Raw genomic sequence first — 25,266 nt, 5'->3', positions numbered from 1 at the left:
GTTTTTGCTTTGTAAACAAGTGCAACATCACTTTATTACCATGGTTATACTATCATGGCAGTATAATCTTGCACTTGATTACAAATCAAAACTAGAGATGACGATGATAATAAAACAACATGTTAACATCATCATATAGCAAAACGTAATAAAATAATTGTTGCTGTAGATTTAACAAATGTAAATGGATAATGTAGGTGGCATAGTAGAACTAGTTACTCCCAAGATACAAGAATTACTTATCCCAATATGGACTAGAAAAAGCTTGAAAAAATCATTAAGGAAAGTACATAAAATAAGGCGTAAAGGGTATGTGTGAAAGACTTCATCCTGGAAGTTGTTTTTCCCATGTTCATGCTTGTCAACATCAACTCTCCATGTTATAACAAATAACCTTGTTCTGCTGTGGTGCATCTTGGGTGGAGACAACTGGCTAGATTTTTAACAGTAGACTCAAAACTTTTGGCTTCTACTGTGTTAAAATGCAATATTTTTCCATGCATTTCAGATCAGCTGATCAGAAGGAGTCAAGAAAAGCTCAACTAGCAAATGTAAAATTTTTCCCAACAAATTCAAGATCTAAGTATTGGAGTAAGAAGGAGTTATCATTCAGAACAAATATGCAGACATAAGGACAGAGCTCCGCTGTCTCCTAAAACCAGCCATCGATATTCATAGGTGTCAGACACGCATTTACAGTCTTCTTCATCCCAGTGGGTACCAAACTGGTATGGTAAAAGCCCATGATATAATTTCCATATCTCAACAACACCAAGATCTTTTTCTACAGCTGCTGCCTCTGATTGAGGATGGAAATAGATTTTCATTAAAAAAAAGCAAAACATCCAGATTTACTTAAAATAAACACATTGCAAAAAAAGTTATACATCAGAAGGTGGAAACAGATTGGCCAGAGTAACAACTGGTCTGTCCCGATAAATCTAGCACAGCTGGAGAAGAGAGCCTGCTGCCAATGTGTCAACAGGAATGGAAATCGAACCACCCAAAAAATAACAGAAAATCAACATAACTTTATTGACCATCCTGCCTTGCCCATAAAATCTTATACCTAAGAGTTGATAGAGGAACTAGATATTTCATATCTCTGCCTTACTCATTGAACTTTGTAGTCCTGAACCTTTCTCATTTAGGAACCGAGACAGAATCTTGGAGGAGAGATTCACTCACTAAACCCACTGCTGTCACCATACTTATCAGAGTTCCTGCAGGAAGAGTAAAGTTTTCTAACAAGACTTATTACAATCAGAAAATACAGAATATATATTTGAAATTAATGTATGAATCCAAAATGTTGATATAGCACATATTGGTAATCATAGCCTAGACTCTATGACAGGCTTGTGCACAACTTCCACTAATCTCATTAGCATCTTCAATGACAATTTTGGCAGAAAAGCTAGTGAGGATGCGTTACGTTTCTCTTGTGAGTTGCCCATTCAGAAAAGGGTTGTACTGCGTCAATGAGGCAGTGTGCAAATAAGTGCAAGCCAGAGCAATTGGCATGTGGCCCCTCTTACATCAATGTAATTTCCATTTAATTACCACGCAAGCAGATGAATCACATCAGAGCCTCTTTCCCAGCATGTGCTGATAAAACATGAAGTGCTACTCTTACCATTGGGTCTCAGGGAAGTGAACTAACCTACAAGGGTATTTGCACATATTTTAGTGAGTATTAGACAGCTCCAGAAACAGAATTTCAAGGGATATATCATGTGAATTGGAGAAATGTTAAAATCATAATTTGCTGAGTAGAATTTAATGACATCAATTCAACAGACAGATGTGAAAGGAAGTAGAAGAAAAATTTGAGTTAATTATGAGTTAATTGACCCAATCCTGGCAACATTTATAATTTAAACTGATGTATTACACATTGGTATATTTGTCTTATAACATATCAAAGTGCTTTTCAGAGATTCCACTTGTTTCTCTGTCTTTCTGTCTTGTGTAGAGCAGCTCTCTACATTGGCCTACATAATGGCAGTGATTTTTCCACACTTTTCAGCTCAAAGGCTGAGTTGACCCATTATATGCACCTCTTCAAAAAATGCAGTAGTCTACTCCTCGAAGTCTTGGCATCTCATGATCACTCAGGTTGAGCACTTGGGCAATAAATTCTGATGTTGTTGCGTTAATAATATAAAGAATATTAAGGTTACCGTACACTACAATGAAATCATTCTTATTGTCACAACATTCTGCCAATAACACAATAAAAGCAACAAATGAGATAGGATGTACACAAATATACCACACAGCAAAACGTTGACACGAAGCATCCATCTGCATGCAGCAACAGACCTCCCAAGTGAATGCAGGGCATAATTTCCAAATAGAACAAGCATGAGAGTTTTTCAATTACACATCCAGAGTACAGAATTACACCTGACCATCCTTGGAGTCCATCTGCATTTCCCCTTACGTTCTCCAATGTCTGCAGCTACAGCCAGCGCAGGAAAATGAGCCATATGTTAATCTCTACAACAGACTGCAAGTAGGGCTGTTCCTGGAAGTGATAACTGCTCATTGGCAAGTGCTGAGAAACACATGCTACTAACTAGTTTCTCATCCCAGTTTCACTCTGCTGGGGTGAGTGAGAAGAGGTAGCAAGTTCTCAGCGTAAGATAATATGTCCTAGATATGTGGTGCAGGAAAGCATTGCTAGATTTAGCTTCAGGCACCTTCTAGGAGGGGAAGCAAGAGCTTTTACGGGTAAGAGAAAAGAGAAGTGAAAGTAATAACCGGTACAGGGCATTTGGGATGGACAGAATGGATGAAGCCATTGAGGTGTATTCCTCTGTCACAGCTCAGATCAGGCTGCTGTGGTCACATTTGTGTTTTTAACTCCAGGTCACACATATGATGCTTCTAAAATAATATTTTATTTCCTGCTTTCCTAAATTAATTTAATGTTTGGTGAAAATTAAGAGGAATTGTTATCCTTTCTGCTCTGCTATTCTCTGGAATTTACTATTCATCTTTCTCTTTTTTTCTCTAGTTCATTTTCTTTAAAAAAAAAAAAATATTAAAAATCATACTGTTTACAGAACCCAATAAAAGCAAATGTCAGCTCACAGACAGCTCCCCTGGTCACCAAGCAGATGCTGCTTGAGCACCAGGCTTTGTGGTGTGGTTGGAGAGCCAGTGCACATTTTAACTGGGTCTTTCTCCAGGTGCCAAATGGACTGTGAGACTGAGGGAGGCCCAAGCTACAGCTGAAGCCGAAATCAGACAAGTTTTGCAAAGGGGTTGGGACTAGCATCCGTATCTGAGATAAAGTCCCTGTAAGAAATACCACAGGTAAATACATATGTACAATGACACAGACTAAAATAAACCCAATCTTGGTTAAATGGCTGAAATTTTGGTTAAATCTTTTCTTTTTATTTTAAAAATTAGAGGTTAAGAATAGGGGATTAAACATACCTAAGGGAGACTCTGGCTGGCTGTGTCTCACATGGCCCCAGCACCCAGAGGTGATGATGTTCTTCCTTTCAGATGAAACTAAAACTGTCTGTGGGGAATACATTAGCTGTCTTCATTTCACTTGTTATCTTGGTGATCTGCCTGACACCTTCATAAACCAGCAAATTTATCTATGGAACAGTTTATCCTCATAGGGTTTTTATTTATAACAATTCTGCTTTTCTCATTATCTTGTATTAATTCCTGGTTTGTTACAAACTATGTGAGTTTATATTTCTTTTCAACTAAACTCATAACAGTTAATTACAATGAGGCAACACACAAAGCTCCTACTGGATCTAGCAAGCTACTGTCATAAAAAAGTAAACAAAGATTCATGCATTTTAAAGCACATTTACTTTCACTGATCTAGAAGGAAATTTGACATGAGAAGATTGAACTGACAGCATTAAAACTGCTGCTGTATTTAAATTGACAACAGTACTGTAAAACACAAATGTAGCTATACACACTCCAGATTTCTGAGGCTTTAGACTCCTGTGAATTTTAAAACCCATTGCATCTTGCAAAGATTTTTAGCAAAAGGATGAGATAAAAATATAATTTGATCTAAACATTTATTTGCATTAAATAACGGCATTTAAATGTGTGCCATTCAAAATCAGTCTGAATCATACTTGAAAATAAAAGGTTTAGTTTGGATGGGCAATTCTCAATGACACCGGACAGGCAAGACATGCCTGTCTAATTTAGTGTCTAAAATATGAAAAATAGCTCCCTGATTGGATACAGCATACACACTGTGGGTAAATTAGAAAACTTGTAGGCCATATGTTCGACTAATGAAACAGTTAATCCACTGAAATAATCTAGAGTTTTTTAACATTTCTTTTTACTTCTCAGGAACTTGGGCAGAGGACAAAGGTGGACACTGCCAGTCTTTTCTGCCATGTGTAGAGGCTGTATCCAAAGAAACATCCTCACTGAGATGCCTGGGTCATGTTTTACAGTTAGTGTTTACCTAGGATTGCTTTCATGGTGTGTTCTCAGGTGAGACCATGTCTCAAGCTGAGCTGTGAAGCTACAAGTGATGCAAAAAAACCTGCCCCCACTGAGCAAGTGTCCACTGAGGCTTTGTTACAGAAATCTGCTCTGCAGCCCACTCTTGTTATCAATTAGCTTCTGGCTTTATTTCAGACCACAGCCTTACATGGTTTAGAGATCATGTGCCTAACTCACCTAGTGATGACTTCTTGTGTCCTAATGGAGCTGCGAGAGAGGAAATAATGATAACAGGTTCCCCTGGATAAAACTGCAAAGGGGAGCAGCCCAGTTTACTGACTTCAGAAGTAAAGTTGCAAAGCACATTCACTTCTTACAAAGTACAAAGGTACATGGAGGCTCTGCTTTCTTCACACTGCAGCGTTAGGATTTTCTATTTAAAAACAGCTTCTTGCAAGAAAGCTAAGGCTGGCAAAGAGATGAATTTTTGATTTTGTAATAAGGTGCTCAGAGATTTGTCATTGCTGTTGTTGCACACTGACACATACAGATCCTGGCTTCAGCACCCAACCAGCAGGCAGAGCTGGAAGGAAACAGGCTCTGGAAGATGTAAGATATGACTGCAGTAGCTCAGTGTCTTGCTATTACTTGTTAGCAAGCAACAGGACACTACAAGTCAAAAAGTCCTTGTCACTCCAGTATTCCTGTGGGATCAGGAAACTCTCCTTGGAATCTCTCTTTGTGATTTAATTTTTCTTTTTGGATCATGTTGCTCCTTCTAGATGAAGGATACTGCCACAGTCATGCCAGAAGCTACAGTCATGAGCAGGCAGGAGGAGTGAAAAGAAGGCTGGAAGAAGCACAGAAATGCTCTGGCAAAAGCCCGAATGTCTCTGAACTTGCTGCCAATGTTTCTACTGGCTTTAGCATGGTCAGTATCTCCCCTGGTGCATTCCTTAGGTCCACCTTTTAAGCACAGGGGGAAAAAACAAGCAAACAAAAAACCCCCCACATGATGTTACCCACCTGCAGCCTGCTGCCGCTGATCAAAGGGAAGGAGGCAGCAACACATTTAGAAAATAAAATCTCGGCTGTGCTTTAGCATTCCTGTTTTTCATTTTCCTACATTTAGGAAAACAAACAAAAAATTGACTTCTCTTTCCAGTTGACAGGTCATCTGTAATTTCAGAAATATGGATTCATGCTTTCATGAAGTGTTTTCCAGTTTAGCACAAGTGATTTTGTTCAGGCCTTTCTGCAAGAGGCTCTGTCCACAGAAAGACCTGTCAAACCCACCGGACAAACGAGAAGTCTCTGCAGCATCCCGCACAACCTGTGAAAATCAGGGCTACAAGCACATTTTCCTGAAAAAGGCCAGGATTAGCTCTCAGCCTGGCAGTGCAGTAATGTGCCAAGACTATTGAATGGAGCACATGGGGCTTGCTCCCACCTGACATCTATCACTGCCAGGCTGGCATGCTGGCACAGCCCATACCTCGCTGATGTGCACCCTGCTCTTGAGCACATACTCAGGGCTCAGTGATCCCCTTGACCTCTCTGGAGGAGTGTTATTTAATTAAGTCTAACACAAGCTGATTCAGAGGGTGCACAATCAATAAATGCCCTAGCAGCTAACAGAAAGCAGCCATGCAAACTTCTCCATGGCCAGCCTACATGATGTAAGCTACCAGAAACTGAAGCTGTTGGAAGTTTTTGTGCTGTGTTCATCTGTGCTGGACTGAACAGCCTGAGCTCCAATGTGCAGCAACATCACCTCCAGCAAACCACAGGCTAAAGGCTCCATTAACCTACAGCAGGCAAAGGAGCTGGTTGCTTAAAATCAAGAGGTTAGGAGGAACAAAAAAGCATGCAAAACTTGTGTTTTCTCCTAAAGCTGGCAGATGGACAGGATCTTCTTGTCAATGGAAAAGAACACGGTGGGGTAATAAAGAATACCTCTGCCTACACTAAGAAGTAGCGTGGAGCTGGGGTTAGGTGATATACAGGCAGCACAGAATAAAGAAATAACAAGAAAGAGGCAGGTGGTAAAAAATTAAATAGTAATAGTTCTGCCTCTGTATCTGACAGCAGAAGTTGGTCTTCGGAGTCCCATAAACTGATGCTCCACAATGTGGCTTATAGTTGAGCTCAAATGAGTCATAAAGACCTGGCACAAAACTGTCAGGCCCTGTTCACAGCAGGTAAGAAAGGTGCCATTCAAACTCTCTCTTAAGGCTGGTGTTGGTTTACTCTGGGGAAAATCCTTTTTGCAACAGCAAACCCTTTGCTACATCATCCAGTGCTCAGCAGTACAGGAAGCAAGATTAGATACCTAAGGCAAGGGGTCCTCTGCTCTCCTCCTGGAAAAAAAGACTTGCCACATGCAAGTGAACCCAAGGAATGCTGAGGTGATGGGCAAGAAGCTTGTGGGGAACAGCTGCTGCATCCCAGGAGTTAAGGCAGAACTGTCTCCATCGCTGTGAGAGATGGACGTGCTGAGCTCCTTCCTTGGAGAAAGGTGTTTGCTGACCACAGAAAGCAGCTGCTGTGTCCCACAGGCTCCAGGGAGCTTCCCACTTCACAGCAGATGCCTGCAAATCACAGACTGGACCTCACAGCTTCATGGCGCTGGAGTGGCTCTTGCTGTTTGAGCATGCTGAAGGACAGTATTAGGGTTTTCAAGCAGTGTTACAGGGTTGGAAGTGTTTTCATTCAGGATTTGAATAAAAACCAGAACTTTTGAAAATATTTTCAGCAATAGAGTTATGTTAAAAAAATACACGTTTTCAAGACACAAGTTCTACTTTACAGCTTGAAATATAGTTCAATATGCCCTAGTGATTATTATGTTACTGGGTAAATTTTTAATTCTTCGCAACAGATCATCATGAAACTGGCAGAATGGGGACTTGGACTCCCACATGCTGCAAAAATACTTCACCAACAACAAGAATAAACCCATTCCTCTTTCAGCTTCCCAGGAGAAGTGCTGCAGACATGGGTAAACTACCATACAGTTTTCAGTTTTGGCAACACATATTTTAATAAAAAATGTAATTAGACAGAAGCATTCGGAGGAGTTTTATTTACCATGGTACACTCGCTCAGGGTGCTATGGGTCTCAAGAGCAGTGGCTGGAGAGGTCTTTCCTCCTCACTTTTCTGCAACACAAGGTATCAAGTGGTGTGTAGCACTATGGAGTCCAGGCTCCCAGGAGCTATAGCAGAGCAGCTACAGGAGAGAGGGACCTTCACTGAGCAAATCATTCTCTTCCAGAGTGTGTAACAAAGAATAACGGCATTCATTTTCAGAAGGAAAGTGCAAAGCAGTAACTGAAGTCAGTGGAACCTTGTCGAGCACAGGAGGGACACTTGTGCATTTGTGATAGCCAGTTGTTAACACCCAGTTCACTTGTCCTACCTCCATCAGGTAGCAGATGACAGTGCAGTTGAGATGGACATCAAAACATCAGGGAGGCTGGGTGATAGTTACAGATGGTTGCAGCTGTATGTTGTTGCCCCACAGTATTGTTCTGACTTTGGCCCCTACACTTCTCCCATGGTAAAGACCATGGTTTGGATGGGGGTTTGGTGTGGCTGTGAACTCTCACACGGGTTGGAGGAAAAACTCAAACTGACTTGCTAAACACAAAGGGAATCGCTGACACAAGGAGCTGCCTGTGATCTTTTCTTGCGAGGCGCAAGATCTCCAAGAATATAATTCAGAGAATATCTGGGGTGCACTACCAGAAAGCCCTGCCTGCTCCTCTCCCTCTCAATATTCTGAAATATGTTCCTGGCTGTCACATCCCCCTTCCTATGATAATGCTGCAAATTTACCAGCTGCTGTTGCTGTAGAGACCTGCTGAAGAAGGGACAGATTTGTCCTGAGGGAGAGAAAAGAACTTCCATATAGAAGATTTACAGTGCGTCTCACGGAATTTTTTAGGAGGAATTTACAATGCAAGCCAAGGTTTTACTAAAATCTGAATTTTTATGGGGCTAGTTCCTCTTATATTAAAAGTGACAAGCTTTCTAAATCTGCCCATGCAGCTGCAGCATACACGGAAAAAAATAGCTCAGTTACTGATAAAGGACGTTACCATCTGCCTAAACAAATTATGGCAGGTCAAACACTGAACACTTACAATTTTATCTACTAGAAGACAGACAGGTCCTGCAGATGTTAGAAGTGATGCAAAACTACTCTCCGTAGGTGCTAAGTGCACTCTGTAGCACTTCTTGCTCTACCCACCTTTAGGTTGAGACCCCGTTCAGAAGTTAGATCCAACTCAAAGTAATGCTTTAACAAAATTAAAATAAACCTCCTAATTGACAACAGTCTTTCTGTAGGCAGCACAGCCTTCCCCAGCTTGCTTCCTTGAATTTATAAGATTTATTTATGGATTGTTCTCTTGCTTGCAAGCCTTGAAGCTGAGCTCCATGCATTGTCTCAAAAGCAGAAACTCAGCAGAAAGCAAGTCAAGATAGAAGCTTGTCCAGGAAACTTTTCACTGTCTCCTTCCTAGACCAGCACCTCACCATCAGTGCTGTGTCTTGCAAGACATAGCATGGCAGCAGCGCATCATGGAAGAGGTGGAAAAAACCCTTCTCTGTTTTATGGACTGCTCATTCCCTTGCTCAAGGTTAATAAGGACTTAAATTTCTAGGGGGCTTAGGAAGGAATGTATAAAGAAACCACTTCAGTCAAATCAGCATTCCCAGACAATGAGAACAACCAGTATTGATATTAGGGGCAGCAGGTTGTTTCTTGAAAATGAAAACAAGTTTCAGCCCTGTGTCTCTCTGTTGGGGAAAGCTGTGCCCACATAAACACCTTTTGTCACTTAACTGCATCCATAGTTTGACATCAGTTGTGCTTCTTTCACATTCCTGGTCCACCCAATATTCTTAATGGTCTTTGTATTGTTACATGACCTTTTGGCAAGGAAGACAACAAAGAAAATCAAATACGTCAAACTCATCTTCAGCAAGGGTTAAACATTTTTTTTTTTTTTTAAATAATAATAATTTAAAAATTATTTTGCCTAGCTACTGCAAGACTGCAACATGCCTTCCAGAAGAGTGTCCAGCAGTTTTTTCTATAAGATTTATTGTGAAAATGAAAGACACAAAAAGATACATATAGCATTCACGCTAATTTGCGATAAAGTATTTATCTCAATGGAGAATACTGAACCATAGTCATGCACAACCTGCCTGTCCTGGAGATGGGGTGGCTCCTTGGATGAACAAGTGGAATTTCATCAATTAGACAAAAAAAAAAAGTCCAAATGACTGTATCCAGCTCACATTGGTGCCATTCTGCAAATATCAAATTTGATTTCTCATGTCTTATAACAAAAGAATACAAAAACCTTGATAAGATTTTCAGACAAGACATCAATAAAAATACATGTCAAAATAATGAGAAAGAATAACAAAAGGCTAGAATAAGTTAAATTCTCATGACAATTTTTAAAAACAATTCTGCCTTAATAAGTCTAGCAAAAAGATGACTCTGAAGTACCACAGAGCACCATGGTCTTTATTTCAAAGTGCTTTGCACTGCTCAGATGATGAGACTTTCCCAACTGATTTGGTTTACAGTCTTCAGTGTGCAAGGCCTGACATTAAAAACAACATAAAAACCAAAAACACGAGGTATGGGTAATCTCAGATGAGATCAAAAGTGAAACTAAACAGAAATTTATGTGGATGGAGCAAAGCCGGCTTTCAATATAATTCATAGCTAAAGGTTTCTACTCAAAGAGGTTGATGCTAATACAAGTGACCAAATTTAATCACTGCTGAGAAAGGGCACATAGCCTCACTCCCTCTTCTTGCCAGCAGTCACCCTCTCTAGTGCTGATTTCAGATCTTCACCCTTTGCCTCTCACTTGACCAGAAGCCATCAGTTCTCCACCAACACTGGCTAAAGCTGTGTAGGTTCTAAAAGAATTTCCAAACATGACCAAGTAGGGTGTCATCATAGGGTGCAATATTTTCAGAGGCTGTGGAGATTCCTGCAAGTTAATATTTAGCTGTCTTGAAATATTTTAAAACGGGGTCCTGCATTCAACAGGATACAGAGAGTATCCAAGAGGCTACTTGGCATTCTGCCCCTCCTCCTCACTCTAAGCACAATTTAAACCCCGGGTAGTAGAAGAGAAGCTTTTACATGGATTCAGGGCAGACAGTACAGAGCTTCCTTTCCCAACAGCAACACAGTTGTGCCACAACTTAATCCCATTTGTCACATTAGGTAAACAGGCAGTGGTTCATGTGGAGAAGACTCAGTAGCAGGACACTCAATATCTGAAATAAAGTTTTCTATGTATTTAATAAACTGGGAAGAGGGTGAACAATGAGGTAGGGTGGTGTTAGGTTTCACAGAGTTATTTAGGTTAGTTGAGGTTACAAGAAAGCTGTGCGGACTTCAAAAGGGAATAAATGCTGCTGGATGAACACATAGCATGGCAGCCAATGGGTTTCACTGATGGCAAAAGACAACAAACTAATTTATGCTGTTGGATATAAGTTACATTGCACACATCCCAGGTGCAAGGTGTCATCGAAGAGAAAGAAAGAAACATCTCTGAGATTGTGGCATAGTAGATAGTGCAAGCAGCCTCAATGTTTCCATTCACCCACATTCTAGCAGAAGAATAAATAGTAGTGGTTACTCAGTGCAAACAGAAAGGTCATGCACTTAAAATTAACGTGCATAAAAAATAATTTCGGAAAATAGTGCAGCTGCCACCTGGAATTTGGTTTAGTCAAGATGCAGCTAAGGCCATGACTTGGCAGGAGTTTTTAAATGATTGACCATTTCTAGGAACCTGAATATCATATCACAAAGTACCAAACAAAACCTTGAGACACACAGGTAACAGGGAATATAATTCTCGTAATAGAGGGCACAAGTCAAACACCAGGCGATATAGTCTAGGAGGAATAGTCTAGGTTCCCGCTCCAGCAGGGGGATTGGACTAGATGATCTTTCGAGGTCCCTTCCAATCCCAAACATACTGTGATACTGTAAAACATCTCCTTTGAGAAGGCTTTTCTGTAACAGTCTGGCACAGGAAAATTAATTGCTTTGCTCAGGCTCATCAGAGACAAAATATTAGTCTAGTTGGACCTCTATTCTGATTTGGTCTGGCAGCTATACTCCAGAGACATTCTACAGGGATTTCCATTTAATAAGAGATTAACCTATATTTTAGGTACCAGCAACCATTTATATTTTGCAATTTCCTTTTTTTTTTTTTCATTGCACCTGGTGCTAGGCTTAGGGTACCTGTAACTATTTAGTTTGGCTTTTTTCAGAGATTTTAAATAATTTCCACTCTCACTGTTGTCTCTTCTGAAGGGAGGTGCATCTTGCCAGCACCTCCTCCCACATCTACAGCCATCCCCACAGCTCCTGGACCATCTTCAGAGTACCCTTGTCCCACATAAAGCAGATCCCGCTCTCTCAGCATCACCTGCATAAAACATCAATGTGCGTATTCAGAACAAAGCCATTTACTTCTAGAGATCAGGGGACTAAAGCCCATCCACATGCCTAAAAAGAATTTTCTTATAAACGCACCTGAACAGCTGACAAAATACAATTTTCTCAAGGCAGAGGTGGGTGTTTATAAGGCTCTGGGAGGCTCAGCTGGCACTGGCTCACACCCTGGCTGGGCTGGGGGCCCATAGCTTTATCCTCACCCCCAGGGCTTTGCTGCAGGCATTTGCCTTCGATGTTCTTATGCCAGTCTCTGGCTTTGCTTTCTCTTCACTTTCAGCTGTTCTCCAAAGATCCTGGCTATAAGCCATAAAAAACTTGTTTTCCCTCTGTTCCTTCGCTCTGCACCATCCCAGCTCACTGATTAGGGGCAACACATGTACGGGAATGGATATTGCTCCGTACTGGCTCCTTTCAAGTGAAGGTGTTTTAACTTTGGCATCATTTGTAAGGGCAATATTCTAACAAAGTGAGATTTCACCTTTCTCCTGACAGTAATCATGTTAATACTTAAATAGCAATCATATAAATATTTAAAGCTTCACTACAGTACTGAGAGAAGCAATTAGTATTTAGGTAGCCTGAGGAGGGTCCAAATGCTAAATCTGATAAATATTAATGTTAAAAGAGCTCCTCAACCTTCCACTGTGCCAGAGATGCTGCCAGTGCTCTCTAGGGACAAAGCTTTGGTGATACTGTCCTTGTTTTCACTCATTTTCTCAACATGGTGTTTCTGCTCTCCACTGCCATGACACCAGCTCTGCCCATCAGCCAGGCTGGGAGGGCTCCCAAAATCCCAGAACACCAAAAAATTTCAGCTGTTCCCATCACTAGCAGAGCTGAGCATGGAGTAACGGTCACTACTGGCAGTAACACAGAAGTTAAACCAGAAGGGGGAAGAAAGGAACCCCCCACCTCAGTCCTCCCTGAGGTGTGCAAATTCATACCCAGCAGCGCAGAAGCAGTGGGACCATGCTGCTGTGGCACAGGGAGGCACCCAGGTTAATATGGCACAGGGACGACAACACCAAAGCAGTGTGATGGATCAGGACAAAATGTCCATTGTCAGTTCACAGATTTGGGGTTTACCATTTTTTCAGACCATTGGTGGAATTTAAGGACAACTTATGTTAAAATTATGCAAGGTGAAATAACCAATTCACTATGTCAGTCATAAGCCAACGACTAGATTAGAAAATTATTAGCTAAAGACTAAGCCAGGAATTTGTCAGAAGGGGAAGACTGTTAATTAATCTGGGTATACTGACACAGTCACTTACACATACACACAACTGCAGTCATTTAACTCACAATCATGAACACTCTAAAAGAGATAAGGAAAATCCACTATCAGAAACATAATTTCTTGTTTCATCTGTTTCTTCTTTTTTTTTTTTTTTTTTCAGAATGAAAGGCCAAAACAACAATTGTATTTAACTCCTTGCATCCTTGCCACATGGCATTTGGGCACAGGTTGGCTGGTTGGTGGCAGTCAATACCAACCTGTACCTCAAGTGCCATTACTAGAAATCAGCAGGGAAAAAAAAAATAAAAAGAAAAAAAAAAAGAAAAAGAAAAAAATAAAAATAAAAATAAAAAGGAAAAAAAAGGATGGAGCAGATGGTCCATTCTCACTGCAGCTTCAGAAAATACCTGGCATCATCAAGGTGTGCAGCATGCCCTGGCACCGCTGTGGAGATCCACATTACAAACACCCCATGCACCTGCCGTCTGACCTTTCAGGTATTGACTGAACCCAGGAACTTATTCAACAACACTTTGTCCTCATCTCACCTGATCAGGTCTCTCTACATGATGTTCACTGCTGATATCAAGTACCACCCTAGAAAGGCAAAGCAGGGTCTTGGGAAATAAGACTGCAGACCAGGCTGTTCAACTGACAGCTCTTTCCGCTCCCCCCCTTCCCTCTATGGGGGGAATAAACAGCAAAGTCTGTTGCAAGTGCTCAGCACATCTCTGTCACCACCCAATAATGATGATAATTATCAATAATAACAATAATCTGGATGCAAAGCTGCTCCAGCAGTTGGGGCTAAATGGATATTGAATCTAATACCAGCCTTGCTGAAAGCTGTGTTGAGCCGCCAGCATTACAGTGAGTTTTGAAACTGAAAGAGAAGAGAAAAACCTGGGCACCTGGAGCCACAGATGAGTGTGCTGGCCCCCTTTTGGCCACACTCTGGCAACTTGTTGGCAGCTGTGAGCCTGTTTCATTAGAATGGAGAAAGTTTAATAATTACCTCCTGTAATTTCTACTCAGATAAGCCAATGAGATTCTCTTTCAATTCCCTCACTACTCCTAGTAGACAATGAGCAGCCCTCTCTTGCCCATAAACACTAAACATGATGCAGACCCACCACTGCTTGTCCCTAAAATATTCCGCTGTGAGGAGACAATCTCCATGGGTTGTCAGAAGTTTCACTACAAGTAGAATACCCTATGCCCTACCACACTCGTGTTTTTAATTAATCAGAAGTTTCTCCATTGAGATTAAACATGGTGTTAATTTCTCATTTACTCTCCCCAATACATGCTTAATAATTAGCATACTAATTTGTTTAGTTCTTTAGGAACTGCATGCCATGGAAAATGTTCTAAGTTGTCAAATGCACTCATTGATTAATTCAAGACATTTAAGAAAGACTAATTGATAAATATGTCAGAGCACTGAGTAACTGGTGAAGAATCTAGCATGATGCATCCTGACATCCCTTCCTTTGTAATAAGATTCTTGAAGTAACTGACAGCTTGTTTTTTCCTTCTTTTAATTAAGCAAAGAAAACCACTGAAAACTCAAAGTCTTTGTGGAGGGTGTCTATTCAATCTTCTGGTTATGCTTGAAGTGAAATCTACTTCATGTAACTCATTAGCTGAGAAGTAAAAAAGGAAATAAACCTACTCTGCAAACTAGAATTTATCATTGGGGCTGAGAGAGCTGATGTGGAAACTACTTCATCACTCTTTCATCTATTATATGTATTTTTTAAGGTTCCTTTCTGATTACATAAATTAAAAGTGACTTCTACAAATCTGGAAGAGATGTGCTGCATAAATTTCTTTCTACCACATGTGGCAGTTTATGAAACCACACAGTGTCATAATATGTAGACTATATAGAATGCCCAGGGTGAAATACACAGAGTAAAAATGACTCAACATTCACAATTATGTCTCCAAGAATTAACCCTCTCTCTTGATCAGTCCATGGCTATGAATCCCAACTATTATCAGAGCAATCCTGGTGATGTGTGAATATTTGCCCCCTTAATCACTGATTACTGATTTGTGTGCTACCATGTCAAATAGAATATAAAACCTACTAAAGCACTTGTGTATGTTTGGATTTCCTGACCTCTAGCTCTTGGAAAACAAGATAAAGTCAACGGTCCTACTGGCCACTATGGCATCCAAAGTGCTTGCAAGCTGCTGTAAGAAATACCATTTTTTCAAAAACTATAACTCAAAGAAAACTAAACCAAGAAACCCCATGTTGCACAAGAGGCCAGATTTTGTCCTCAAAAATCAGTGTGTGCAATGGTGCAGAGATGTTACTCATGACACCAGATAAAACAGTCTTGGGCAGAAGTGATGGATCTCTGGAGGCTGTCACTTATATCAGCATTCGTTAATGTTGTGACTCTGCCAAGAGCCTTTCCACAGCTGCTGCCTCATGTTGCCGTAAGAACTGGTCCACCAAGCTGAGTATAATATACAAGATACCTGCCTCCCCTCCCTGCCAAAGCTAAAACAGGTGTAGGACTCCAAAAAGCTTGATAACTCCAGCACGTGTGAATCTGAGAAAGACGTAGCTGTATTTGGTTGAAGTTGTATGTAATGATGAGTGACAGGTTTAACCTGCTTTTTCTCTGTGCTCTTGCATGGATGTTTTATTTACATGAACCATCAAATGCTGAGGTTGTTGATGTGCCATGCTAGTTTTATATCCTAAATCATTTTTCTAGATGCCCAGAAAAGGGCATCTGCATGCTACAGTGGATTTGAAGAGGACCAACACCCTTGACACAATCTCAGTCTTTTTCCTTTGGTCCTGTCTCAGACATATCCAGTCAGCCCATGCCCTTTAGCTTCTGACTATCAAACCAAGTGTATATTCTCAGTATGAATTAGCAAATAATCACTTGGGAGAGGGGACAGCCTTTCTCTACTCCTACTAGCAGCCTTCTCCACTTGCTGTTGGAGCCCTGGTTGCTTCCTTCCACAGTTAGTAGCTTAAATAACACAGAAAAGTGAATTTACAAGAGTCCTATTCAAATCAGTCCACACGTTCCTCCGAGCCTGTTTTCCCCAAATGTAGCTTTTCCTCCTCCCCTCACAAAGTCTGAAGACAACATGCCTGGTTTGGTCCAGCCCAGCAAGAGCCACCGAGCTGGCCCAAGGGAGCAGTGCCAGCACCCAGCATGGCTCCAACCACCCCTGAAATAACAGCAGCTATTCTCATTTCTCACGGCGTTTCCACAAGATTTCCATGCCTGTTCTAAAATTATAACGTTTGCCAAAAAAAAAAAAAGTAATTCTATTTAGTGCCTTTTGCCTGTGGAGAGGTACTGGGGCCATCAACAGCTCATACTGGTTCTCTGGTAGAAAAGAGGAATAATTACAATTCCTCTTCAGAGCAATGATATTTACGTGCCTCTAAATACGTAGCATGGTTTACACCTTTAAATGACCTTAAGTAATCATTTTCTAGACAGAACAGAAAATCCATTTCCATTAGATTCCAAAGACTCAGAAAGTATGTATGTAGGAAGATCACTTCCATAAATTCACCTTTTTAGAGTCACTGGGTAACCCAGAATTTACTCAAGTGCAGGTCAATCAAATCATTCAGAATTTATATGCTCCCTTTCAAACTCCAGGGAACCAGAGAAAAATGCTAAAAATAAAATACACATGTTGTAATACACAGAAGATTTAGAGACAAAACTATTCTGACAGTCCAAAATACAAAGCTTTATGCATAAGATCTCCATGGCTAGGTCTGTACCTAAATCACATATTGATTTAACTCACTGTAGACAAGTCATATAAGCTTTAGAATTATGTATGCTTGATCAATGTGCTTTAGAAATGAATCTCTGTCTGACTTAATCATTTGGGCAAGGGAAGAAGTCACATAAATAACCCCACATTTTACTTTATAGGACAGTAAACCAATTTCTAATCAAATCTCTAAGTAAACAGCATTATTTGTTTCCAAGAAATATCAATATTAAAATACTCTTCAAAGAAACTCGGAAAACAGACTTCCAAAATGATGGTTATCTATCAAACACACACATATTATATTGATACGTGAGTATACACACAGGATGATCAGAGATACAGATGTGAACGCAATACTCCTTTGTAATATCTAGGGATGGTGAGTCCTAGCACCGTGCTGAAAAAAAAAAACCTGTATTTGGTGTCTCAGACAGATGAGAAAGTTGGATGTGTTTGATATTTTACTCCTTTGAAGTGCTAACAGCGATTCTACACTTGAGCGCAGGAGTCATGCCCCACTACAGTGCAAACACATCAACCCTAATATGGTTTAGGAGCAATAAATACTGACACCTGAACATGCAGATCTCAGTTTTAAAACAGATGACATTTTCTCAGGTTAGAGATAGGGAAGCTGAGGCACAGCAAGGCAAAGTGACCCCTGAAAGGCATAGGCAAGCTACTAGTGCTAAACCTCCTTTCTTAACTACATTTCTACTAAAATCCCACTGATATCAGTGGGAGCTCAAGGACTGATTCTGACTTTGCTTAGAGCTGGATCAGTCCCAAACATATTCCTCAGTTTTTCCCTAAGCTCTGACATCCTTATCAATTTTGGGGCAGTTCAATCAAAAGGCAAAAAACTGACTCATGGTTGCAGTTTCTCTGGGTGGTAATATATAAATAAACAAACAAACAAATAAATAAATAAGTAAATAACCCCAAGGCCAACACCATTCACGGGTTGCTCCTGGCAGCATGCAAAGAAGCTCTGCTCCCAGCAAAACATCGCCCTCACCCAGCAGAGCGTTGAACTCAGCACAGACCCATGGCCAAGTCCACACTGATAATCCCCAAGCTCCCAACACATGAAAAACTGGGCAAAGCAGATCGCTGCAGCCTCGAGGAATTCCCTGCAAAAACATACATAGTCAAACAAGGAGGGAAGCCACTTACCGTACAGGACTGTAATGAGCGACACGGGCATGACCAGGATACCCACCAGCATGTCTGCCACTGCCAAAGACATCAGGAAGAAGTTTGTGGCATTCTGCAACTTCTTCTCCAAGGACACAGCCATAATTACCAATATGTTCCCCCCAATGGTCAGCAGGATGACAACCAAGATCAGGAGGGCTGGCCAGTTCTTCTCCCTCACGGACATTCGAGAGACTTCACCCTTCTCAGAGGCATTAAGAGGATCAGACGTAGGCAAACTCTGATTCAGAGTCAAATTGCTGCTTAAGGACCAAGCCATCAGACCACCATGCAAACTAAAATCCAGCGTAACAGACACCGTCGTTAAGCTGAGTAATATTCCAGTGGCACTTAAAGTGCTCATTGTCTAGGACTGGTTTTTCTGTCTCTTAACCGTGCCTCAGAGATGATCCCTTTTCCAAACTGTGAGTCCAAGGCAGATGCCGAACTTCACAAAACCTGAGCCAGAAAAAAATTTGGTCTTCCATAGCGAAACAAACCTTACAGAAGTTAACGTGAAGCTCTTCTAGTTTCCTTGGGTGTGGTGGAAGCTGACCACTGACCAACAACCTTGAGCGAAAGGAGACCTTGCAATCTCCAGCTGGTTTCCAGGTCCACCATTCTGAAAAGGAAAGGAAAAGTATATTCTTCACTGAAATCACAGTATATACGACACCTTCTTTATCCCCATACAAATGACATTCTTACTGTCTCCCTTCCTGCTGGCTAGGATGTTCTCCAGACAGCAAGTAATTTATCTTATGGGTACAGACTACATCTACAATTATGGGGGAGAGAGGGAGAGAATCACATCAGTGTGCTCTGGCTGGTTAAAAGCTGATTATCACTAATTAAATGTTTTGTGAAAACTGCAACAGCAAGTCTGGAGAGCAAAATATGTTTCAATTGATAGCCACTTCACAGATGCTCTGCTGCTGTGTAAAAAAGTAATTGAATGAAATTCCAACCAATCCAGCAGCCAGAGCACAGTGTAAACCACCACCTTAAATGGAAGTATTTGGATTTGTTTTGCATATTCTGAGATAAAGCACAGGTGTTGTAAAACTCCTCAGATGTTAATGATTAATTATCCTATAATGATGAAGACTGCAGTTCATTTTTTAGTGGGAAATAAATAGTGAGTAAGACACAACATAAATTAGGCAACTTATACAATGCTATACTATCATCTCTCTGAACTAACAGTTAACAGAGAGTTAAGAGAAGAGAAAGAACAAACTTTCATAAAAGCTGAGCAGTTATTTCTGCTCCTCTTAATCTGTTTTTGTGCCTCTGTGTTTCCACGCTGATCACCAGCAGGCAGCTGGGCCACTGAGCCCAGTTCCACCAGCCTGCTGCCCAGGACTACTGCCCAGCATGTGCAGGTATCAGTACTCTCACACACACACAGTAAGTAGGACAGATTTCCTGAGAGTGTCTCACATGATTTATGCTTCTCCACAAATTAGTTGACAGTGAGGGCAAGTCAGATTATGTCCCCTGACTACCCATGTAATACAGGCCAGAGAGCATCACGCTACTGCCTCTGAAGGAGAAGGAGTCCATTAGCCTCATGCATTGACCTAATTAAGTAAATTAAATATAATCCTGACTTCAGGCACATCCCTACACCCACTGAGGCTGAGGGCACGTATTCCCAATCCTGGCTAAGTCACTTCCTCGACAAGTCTGTAGCTTTGACTGCCAATCTTGTACAACCGACGAAAGCAGCAGCTTTGCTTTGCATTTCCATTGCATCAGAGTCAGGATCCTAATGACCATGTACAGCATAGGACTAAAAGCACAGAAGGAAAGCAGTTAGTAGAATAACAACAAAAAAACCCCACGCTTTATGGAAGTTGAACAGTTAGTAGAATAAAACCAATAGTATGCAACTTATCTGGACCATATCCTCAACATTTTGTGTACTTCACAAGAAAAGAGCTGTTCAATCACTGTTAAATAAATAACTAAAAGCTAGATTCTAGCTCTTGAATACACTGTGCAACACATGTAACACAGCAATTCACTATGCAGGGATCAAAAGCTAGATGTAGTTCATGCTATTACATTATATTTTTTGTAAAATAAGAAACGCTCAGAGTCCTATAATAAAATGTTTAACATTCATGGACGTTTTGGAAACTTACTAATGGGTTTTGTGCACAAAAACATTTCTTAAATGAGCAGTGCATACAATGAACCCAGATTTGCTTCTGCATTATAGTTAATTACTCCCAAAGGGTCTCTAAACCTCATATTTAGGAAGAAGTTTTGCACTATGTGCACAGAAAATAATTTTGCAGCTGCACATGCAGATGAATTAGCACAGTCACTGGTCCATTTATTTTTCCAACATAGCTGGTCTAAAAAAAAAGTCTCTAGAAAGTTTCAGAACACTTCAAAGTATTTTTTTTCAAAACATAGCTTTTATTTTAAAGCTGTGAACAAAATCAACCATTTTTCCAAATCACCTTTCCACAGTGAAGGAGACACGAGACAACTTCATGGATCTTGAGCTTTGCTGTGCAGGACACCCCCATCAAAGCTAGTGGGAATATCTGTGTCTCCAGAAACTCTCTCTGTTTGGCTCCATGGCTCTTGGGCACTCCTGATCATGCCACAATAGTGCTTTGGCAGGATGAGCAGAAAGTTCATGCCCAAATATGAGGATGTGGTCAGACAGCAGGATGCCCAGCCTTGGTCTTACTTCTTCCTGGGTCTGAGCTCTTAGAGGTTTTGGAGAAGGTGACACTACTCTCACCATAAATGTGAATGACCTTGATGTCCCTGGTATATGCTAGTTAGGGTTGCTGAAGGAACAAGGGAGGGAGAAGCCTCAACCCTAGATCACAAAAAAACAACAAAAACCACCACCAACCAAAAAAACAAACCAACAAAGATACCCCACCAAACCCCACACCAACACACAAAGAAACCCTAATTGCAAGATAAGATTTCTGAATTAAAAATGTTTAATTTTATAACTGCTCAGTACTGAGTTCTGAAATGGTCATCCAGGTCATTCTCTCTTGCATTTCACAAATGTATTTGTAATAACATTTTCTTCTATGAACGATGTTGCATGAGAGCACGGAATTAAAAAGACAGTAAGAAGAATGATCACTTTCTTATTCAGTTTTATTAAAAATAAAATTTACATTATCTGGCTATTAACATACTGCAAAGCACAGGGTTCTGAAATTATACTAGTTACCAAATATGATTTGCTTTGAATTCATTTATCTGCAGGAGAAAACTTGGTTTTGTCAGAAAGGTCTAAGAAAGGGAGAATTCACAATGCATTTGTTTCCTCTCAACAAGCAATTTTCAAACACAGAGACAGACTTTGAGCAAAACGCTTTCTACACAAAGTAAATTCTACAAACGTGGTACACACTAACCTCTCAGTAAGAAAATTACATTTTCTGAAGTCTAACAGACTTCTCGATAATATTTTCCCCACACTCCTTTCAGTAGTTGAAAATGTTCTACATGCATGAGTAAAATTATGTTACGTTATTGAGAAACTGAATTCTTTTTAGTTAGGACTATAAGACTAATAATTACTCGTAGACTCCAAATTTCATCTTTGCTATTAGCAGGAATTGTGATTTCTTTTAAAACTTGGCCTATTCACCTGTCTATTACTTGGAGTGGCTTGTGAAGAAAACCATTAACAGCATTTCTAGGAAATGCAATACCTGAAATAATTGGGTACATATGTAGGAGAAATGTTTAGAAAAAAAAAAGCAATGACACTGGCAGGAGCTGTGCCTTATCCAGTAGCTCCCAAATTCCTGTTTTAGATGGACAGATGTTGGCACTGCTCTGTACATCACCTTGTCCCTGACAGAAGTCAACAGCCCTCATTCTTTCTGCCATCAACAGCCACGCCTGGGTGCAACCAGGTCCTTGCACCTGGGAAAAGGAGGAAGGAAGAGCTAAATTCAGCCATCATCAGGCCTGACACAAACAGTGATGGACCTTCACCTCCTACCTTGGCATAAACAGAAAGAAAACCATTACACAGAAGAGAGGTGACTCTTCGATCTGAGCCAATGTTTCTGGCTCCATTCTACCACATTTCTGTGAAAAACACTGTGCTAGAGTCCTTATCAGGTCTCATTGACTCCCTTTTTTCTACATTGCCTTCATTTACTGTTTTATTTTCAGTTTTGAATACTTGGACAACCATTGTTATTCATTCCAGAACAGCATCAGGCTTTCTAGTGGTAGGAATAGCTAGGCAAGAACATCAGGATAACAAGGGTTGTAAAAAGCTGTATAGGTTTTATTCAAGCTATAATGGTAAAACACAAACAAACAAAAACCAAAGACACAACAAACAAAGAAAACCACTCCCTTAAAATCAATAGAAGAAGCCTTTTGCATAGTCATTTTGATAAATGATACATGGGAATTTGACTGCAGTAGCTCAAGATGGGGCTCTACCTTCAGAATTAACCATCCTATTGCTTTGTTAATAATTTTCTATCATTTTACATGGATTCTGGCTTGAAGTCATCAGCTATCTTTTTCACTGCATCCCTCAGTCTCCATAAGGTAAAACTTTATGACTAATTCCTTCAGCTACAGTCTTCTAAGCACATCACTGTACCAGAAAAATAATTCACATTTTATTCATGAATTCTGCATATATTTAAGAAATATCTCCATAATTTTAAATTAAAACCTGTGCCTACCACAGATTTTTTCCAATAGCTAACTTCAAAGCACACATACAGAATTTTGTGGTCAATCATAAATTCCAGTTCAGTCTACTACTGATGTCCTTAAAATTACAATTTCAACATTTGTCAAAACCAAGTTCTTTTCTATGCCACTTTTGCTTTTTGATAGAGGTAAGTAACAAGTTACTTAGGCACTTTTATTTTCCTTCAGTCTTTAAGTTCAGTTTTGAATAAGCTGAAGCTAAAACCCCCTTTTTTGCTTCTCTTCTAACAAGAATACATGAATTATTTAAAGCAAGAGTTTGGCATGCTAAAGGTTTTGGACATCCCATAAGGTTAAGTCAAAGGGAAATAAAAATCTATGGTAGTTCATAAGTGAGTATCGGTGGGGCACTGCAGGCTTCACACACCTTCAGGAGTGTTTATCACCATTGCTCTTGCAAAAAGGAAATACAAACAAATGTTTATTGGAATAAACACCTTTCTTTTTTTTTTTTCCTTTGAATTAAATACATTCATCTTCAATTGCTTTACCTTTCAAAGCTCAGAGCATTTTTTCTTGGAGAACATCAGCTGCTTGCTGAGAACTTGAGATGTTCCCGAGCCCACAGCCAGGATGCTGCCTCTCCTGGACAAACTGTAGAGCTCCTGCACTCTCATAAATCAGTTAATAACCCTTTGGGACTCATAGCCTGAATGTTAACAACATGCATCTGAAATTGGGTAAGAAATCAAGGATTGTCACTTTAGCCCAAAAAAGGAACCTGAGTCTCAGGCAGGAGAATAATACATTAATTCATGGTAAGTCTTGCTGTAAAATACTTAGTGATCAAAAACTATGACTTTGAGTAATTTCCTGCCCACAAGAAAAAAAAGCAACATCCAATAGCTTGTCAAAGACAGAAAGGCATAGGTGAGCAAACCAGATATTTTTTCCTCCTGAAACATCAGCTGTATTTGGTTATCTGAGTTGTGTTCTCATTTCGTTGATAAGCAGATGAAAGCCAACAAGTTGTTAAAGAGAGAACATATTTTTAAATCAAAAGGTTTTCCTTAAGCCTTGGCTTTGATGGTAGACCTCCATAAGGGTAAAAATAAATCTGAAGTCAAATAAGCTGAACTGCAAGTACTGCAATTTTTGATAGGAAAACAGTTGCAGATAGTTCACAACTACTCAGCCACATAGTCAGCTGATGTAAATTGTTATAGCTCCATGAAGCCCTTTACAAAATGACAAATAATTTTAAATTATATGATAGGATACATAGTTTAGGCTCCAGAAGGCAGAGTTAAGGTTTCATTCTTCACTCTGAACTTTATATTTCCTGCTATTTGCATCTTTAGTAATTTATTTTTTTAATGCATTGCCAAATTAATTTTCATTCTTCTTTGGAACAGATGGTGGGTTTACAATATATCTTTTCATGACAGCCTTGCAAGGCCTCCTTTAGTTTTAGTGACTGAATAAAATGGTATTTTTATATTTACATAATCCTGTATTTTAGGCATTTGCAACTCATCTTTCTCCTTTTTGCAGCAACACTAAGATGCATCCCTGTTTCTGTGCAGACCTATTTTTAATGTGAGAATGCAGCAAGTCCAATGGAGATGACCAAGGTGGTCTGAAGTACATTAAACACTGGGTTTGATTCAGCACTGAGTTTACTTCAGCCCAGAGAAAGGGCACTGAACAGGGACAGCTGCCTGCTGGTGCTTATAGAGAAGACAGTGAGATTCTTCCAAGAGCTGTACAGCAAAACGACAAGCAGCAACAGTCACGGTGATAGATCTAAGGAAATCATGCATAAAATAAGAAAAAAAAAATATAAATGAAATCACAGTGAGTGTGGTCAGACAAGGGAGGTGGGTCACAAAGACTGTGGAATCTCCATCCTTGGAGATGCTCAAATCACAGCTGGGGATTACCCTCAGACATGTGATCTAACTTTGAAGCTAGTTCTGCCTTGAGCACGGGGTTGAACTAGAGACCTTCAAGAGGTCCCTTCCAGTCTGAATTATTCTACAGCTGGATCAGGAATGTGCTGCTTCACAAAGCTGTCCAGCTGGGGGTGTTTTTGAGCTCCCATCCCTGGATATGAACCCTACACTTGTCCCTACTACTCAAGCTCCGTATAAGAGCTTGTAAGAATATAAGCATATTCTGTCCCCTTTTGTTTCTCCAAGATCGGAAATAAAAGTGTGTGTCCAGGTGGGAGAGCACATTTGTGAGGACCCCTGTCTGCACGGTGTGGGAAGCAGGACTCTATGGCTGCACCAACACACGTCCCTGTCACACCATGGAAACGCACAGAGTGATACCAAGTTCTCGCCTCTGGTCTCCGGCATCTGAGGAACGTACAGTTCAAGAATATTCTGAAAAGT

The 25,266-nt window shown here is 40.4% G+C and overlaps 1 protein-coding gene across 2 annotated transcripts in view; it reads right to left on the bottom strand.

Annotated features, from left to right (window-relative positions):
* Positions 1-25,266, bottom strand: part of HTR2C (5-hydroxytryptamine receptor 2C) — a 219,405-nt gene that overhangs the window by 25,891 nt on the left and 168,248 nt on the right. For both annotated transcript variants that reach the window (XM_065846957.2, XM_065846959.2), the window contains exon 3: positions 18,170-18,812. In XM_065846957.2, the coding sequence (XP_065703029.1) occupies positions 18,170-18,554 (385 nt within the window). In that variant the 5' untranslated portion in view covers positions 18,555-18,812. The remainder of the gene's footprint in view (positions 1-18,169; positions 18,813-25,266) is intronic.

This window comes from Patagioenas fasciata, chromosome 11 (genome assembly GCF_037038585.1).
Source record: "Patagioenas fasciata isolate bPatFas1 chromosome 11, bPatFas1.hap1, whole genome shotgun sequence".
Taxonomy (NCBI): Eukaryota; Metazoa; Chordata; class Aves; order Columbiformes; family Columbidae; genus Patagioenas; species Patagioenas fasciata.
The sequence above is the reverse complement of the archived record's forward strand: the minus strand, read 5'-3'. Positions and strand labels throughout refer to the sequence as shown.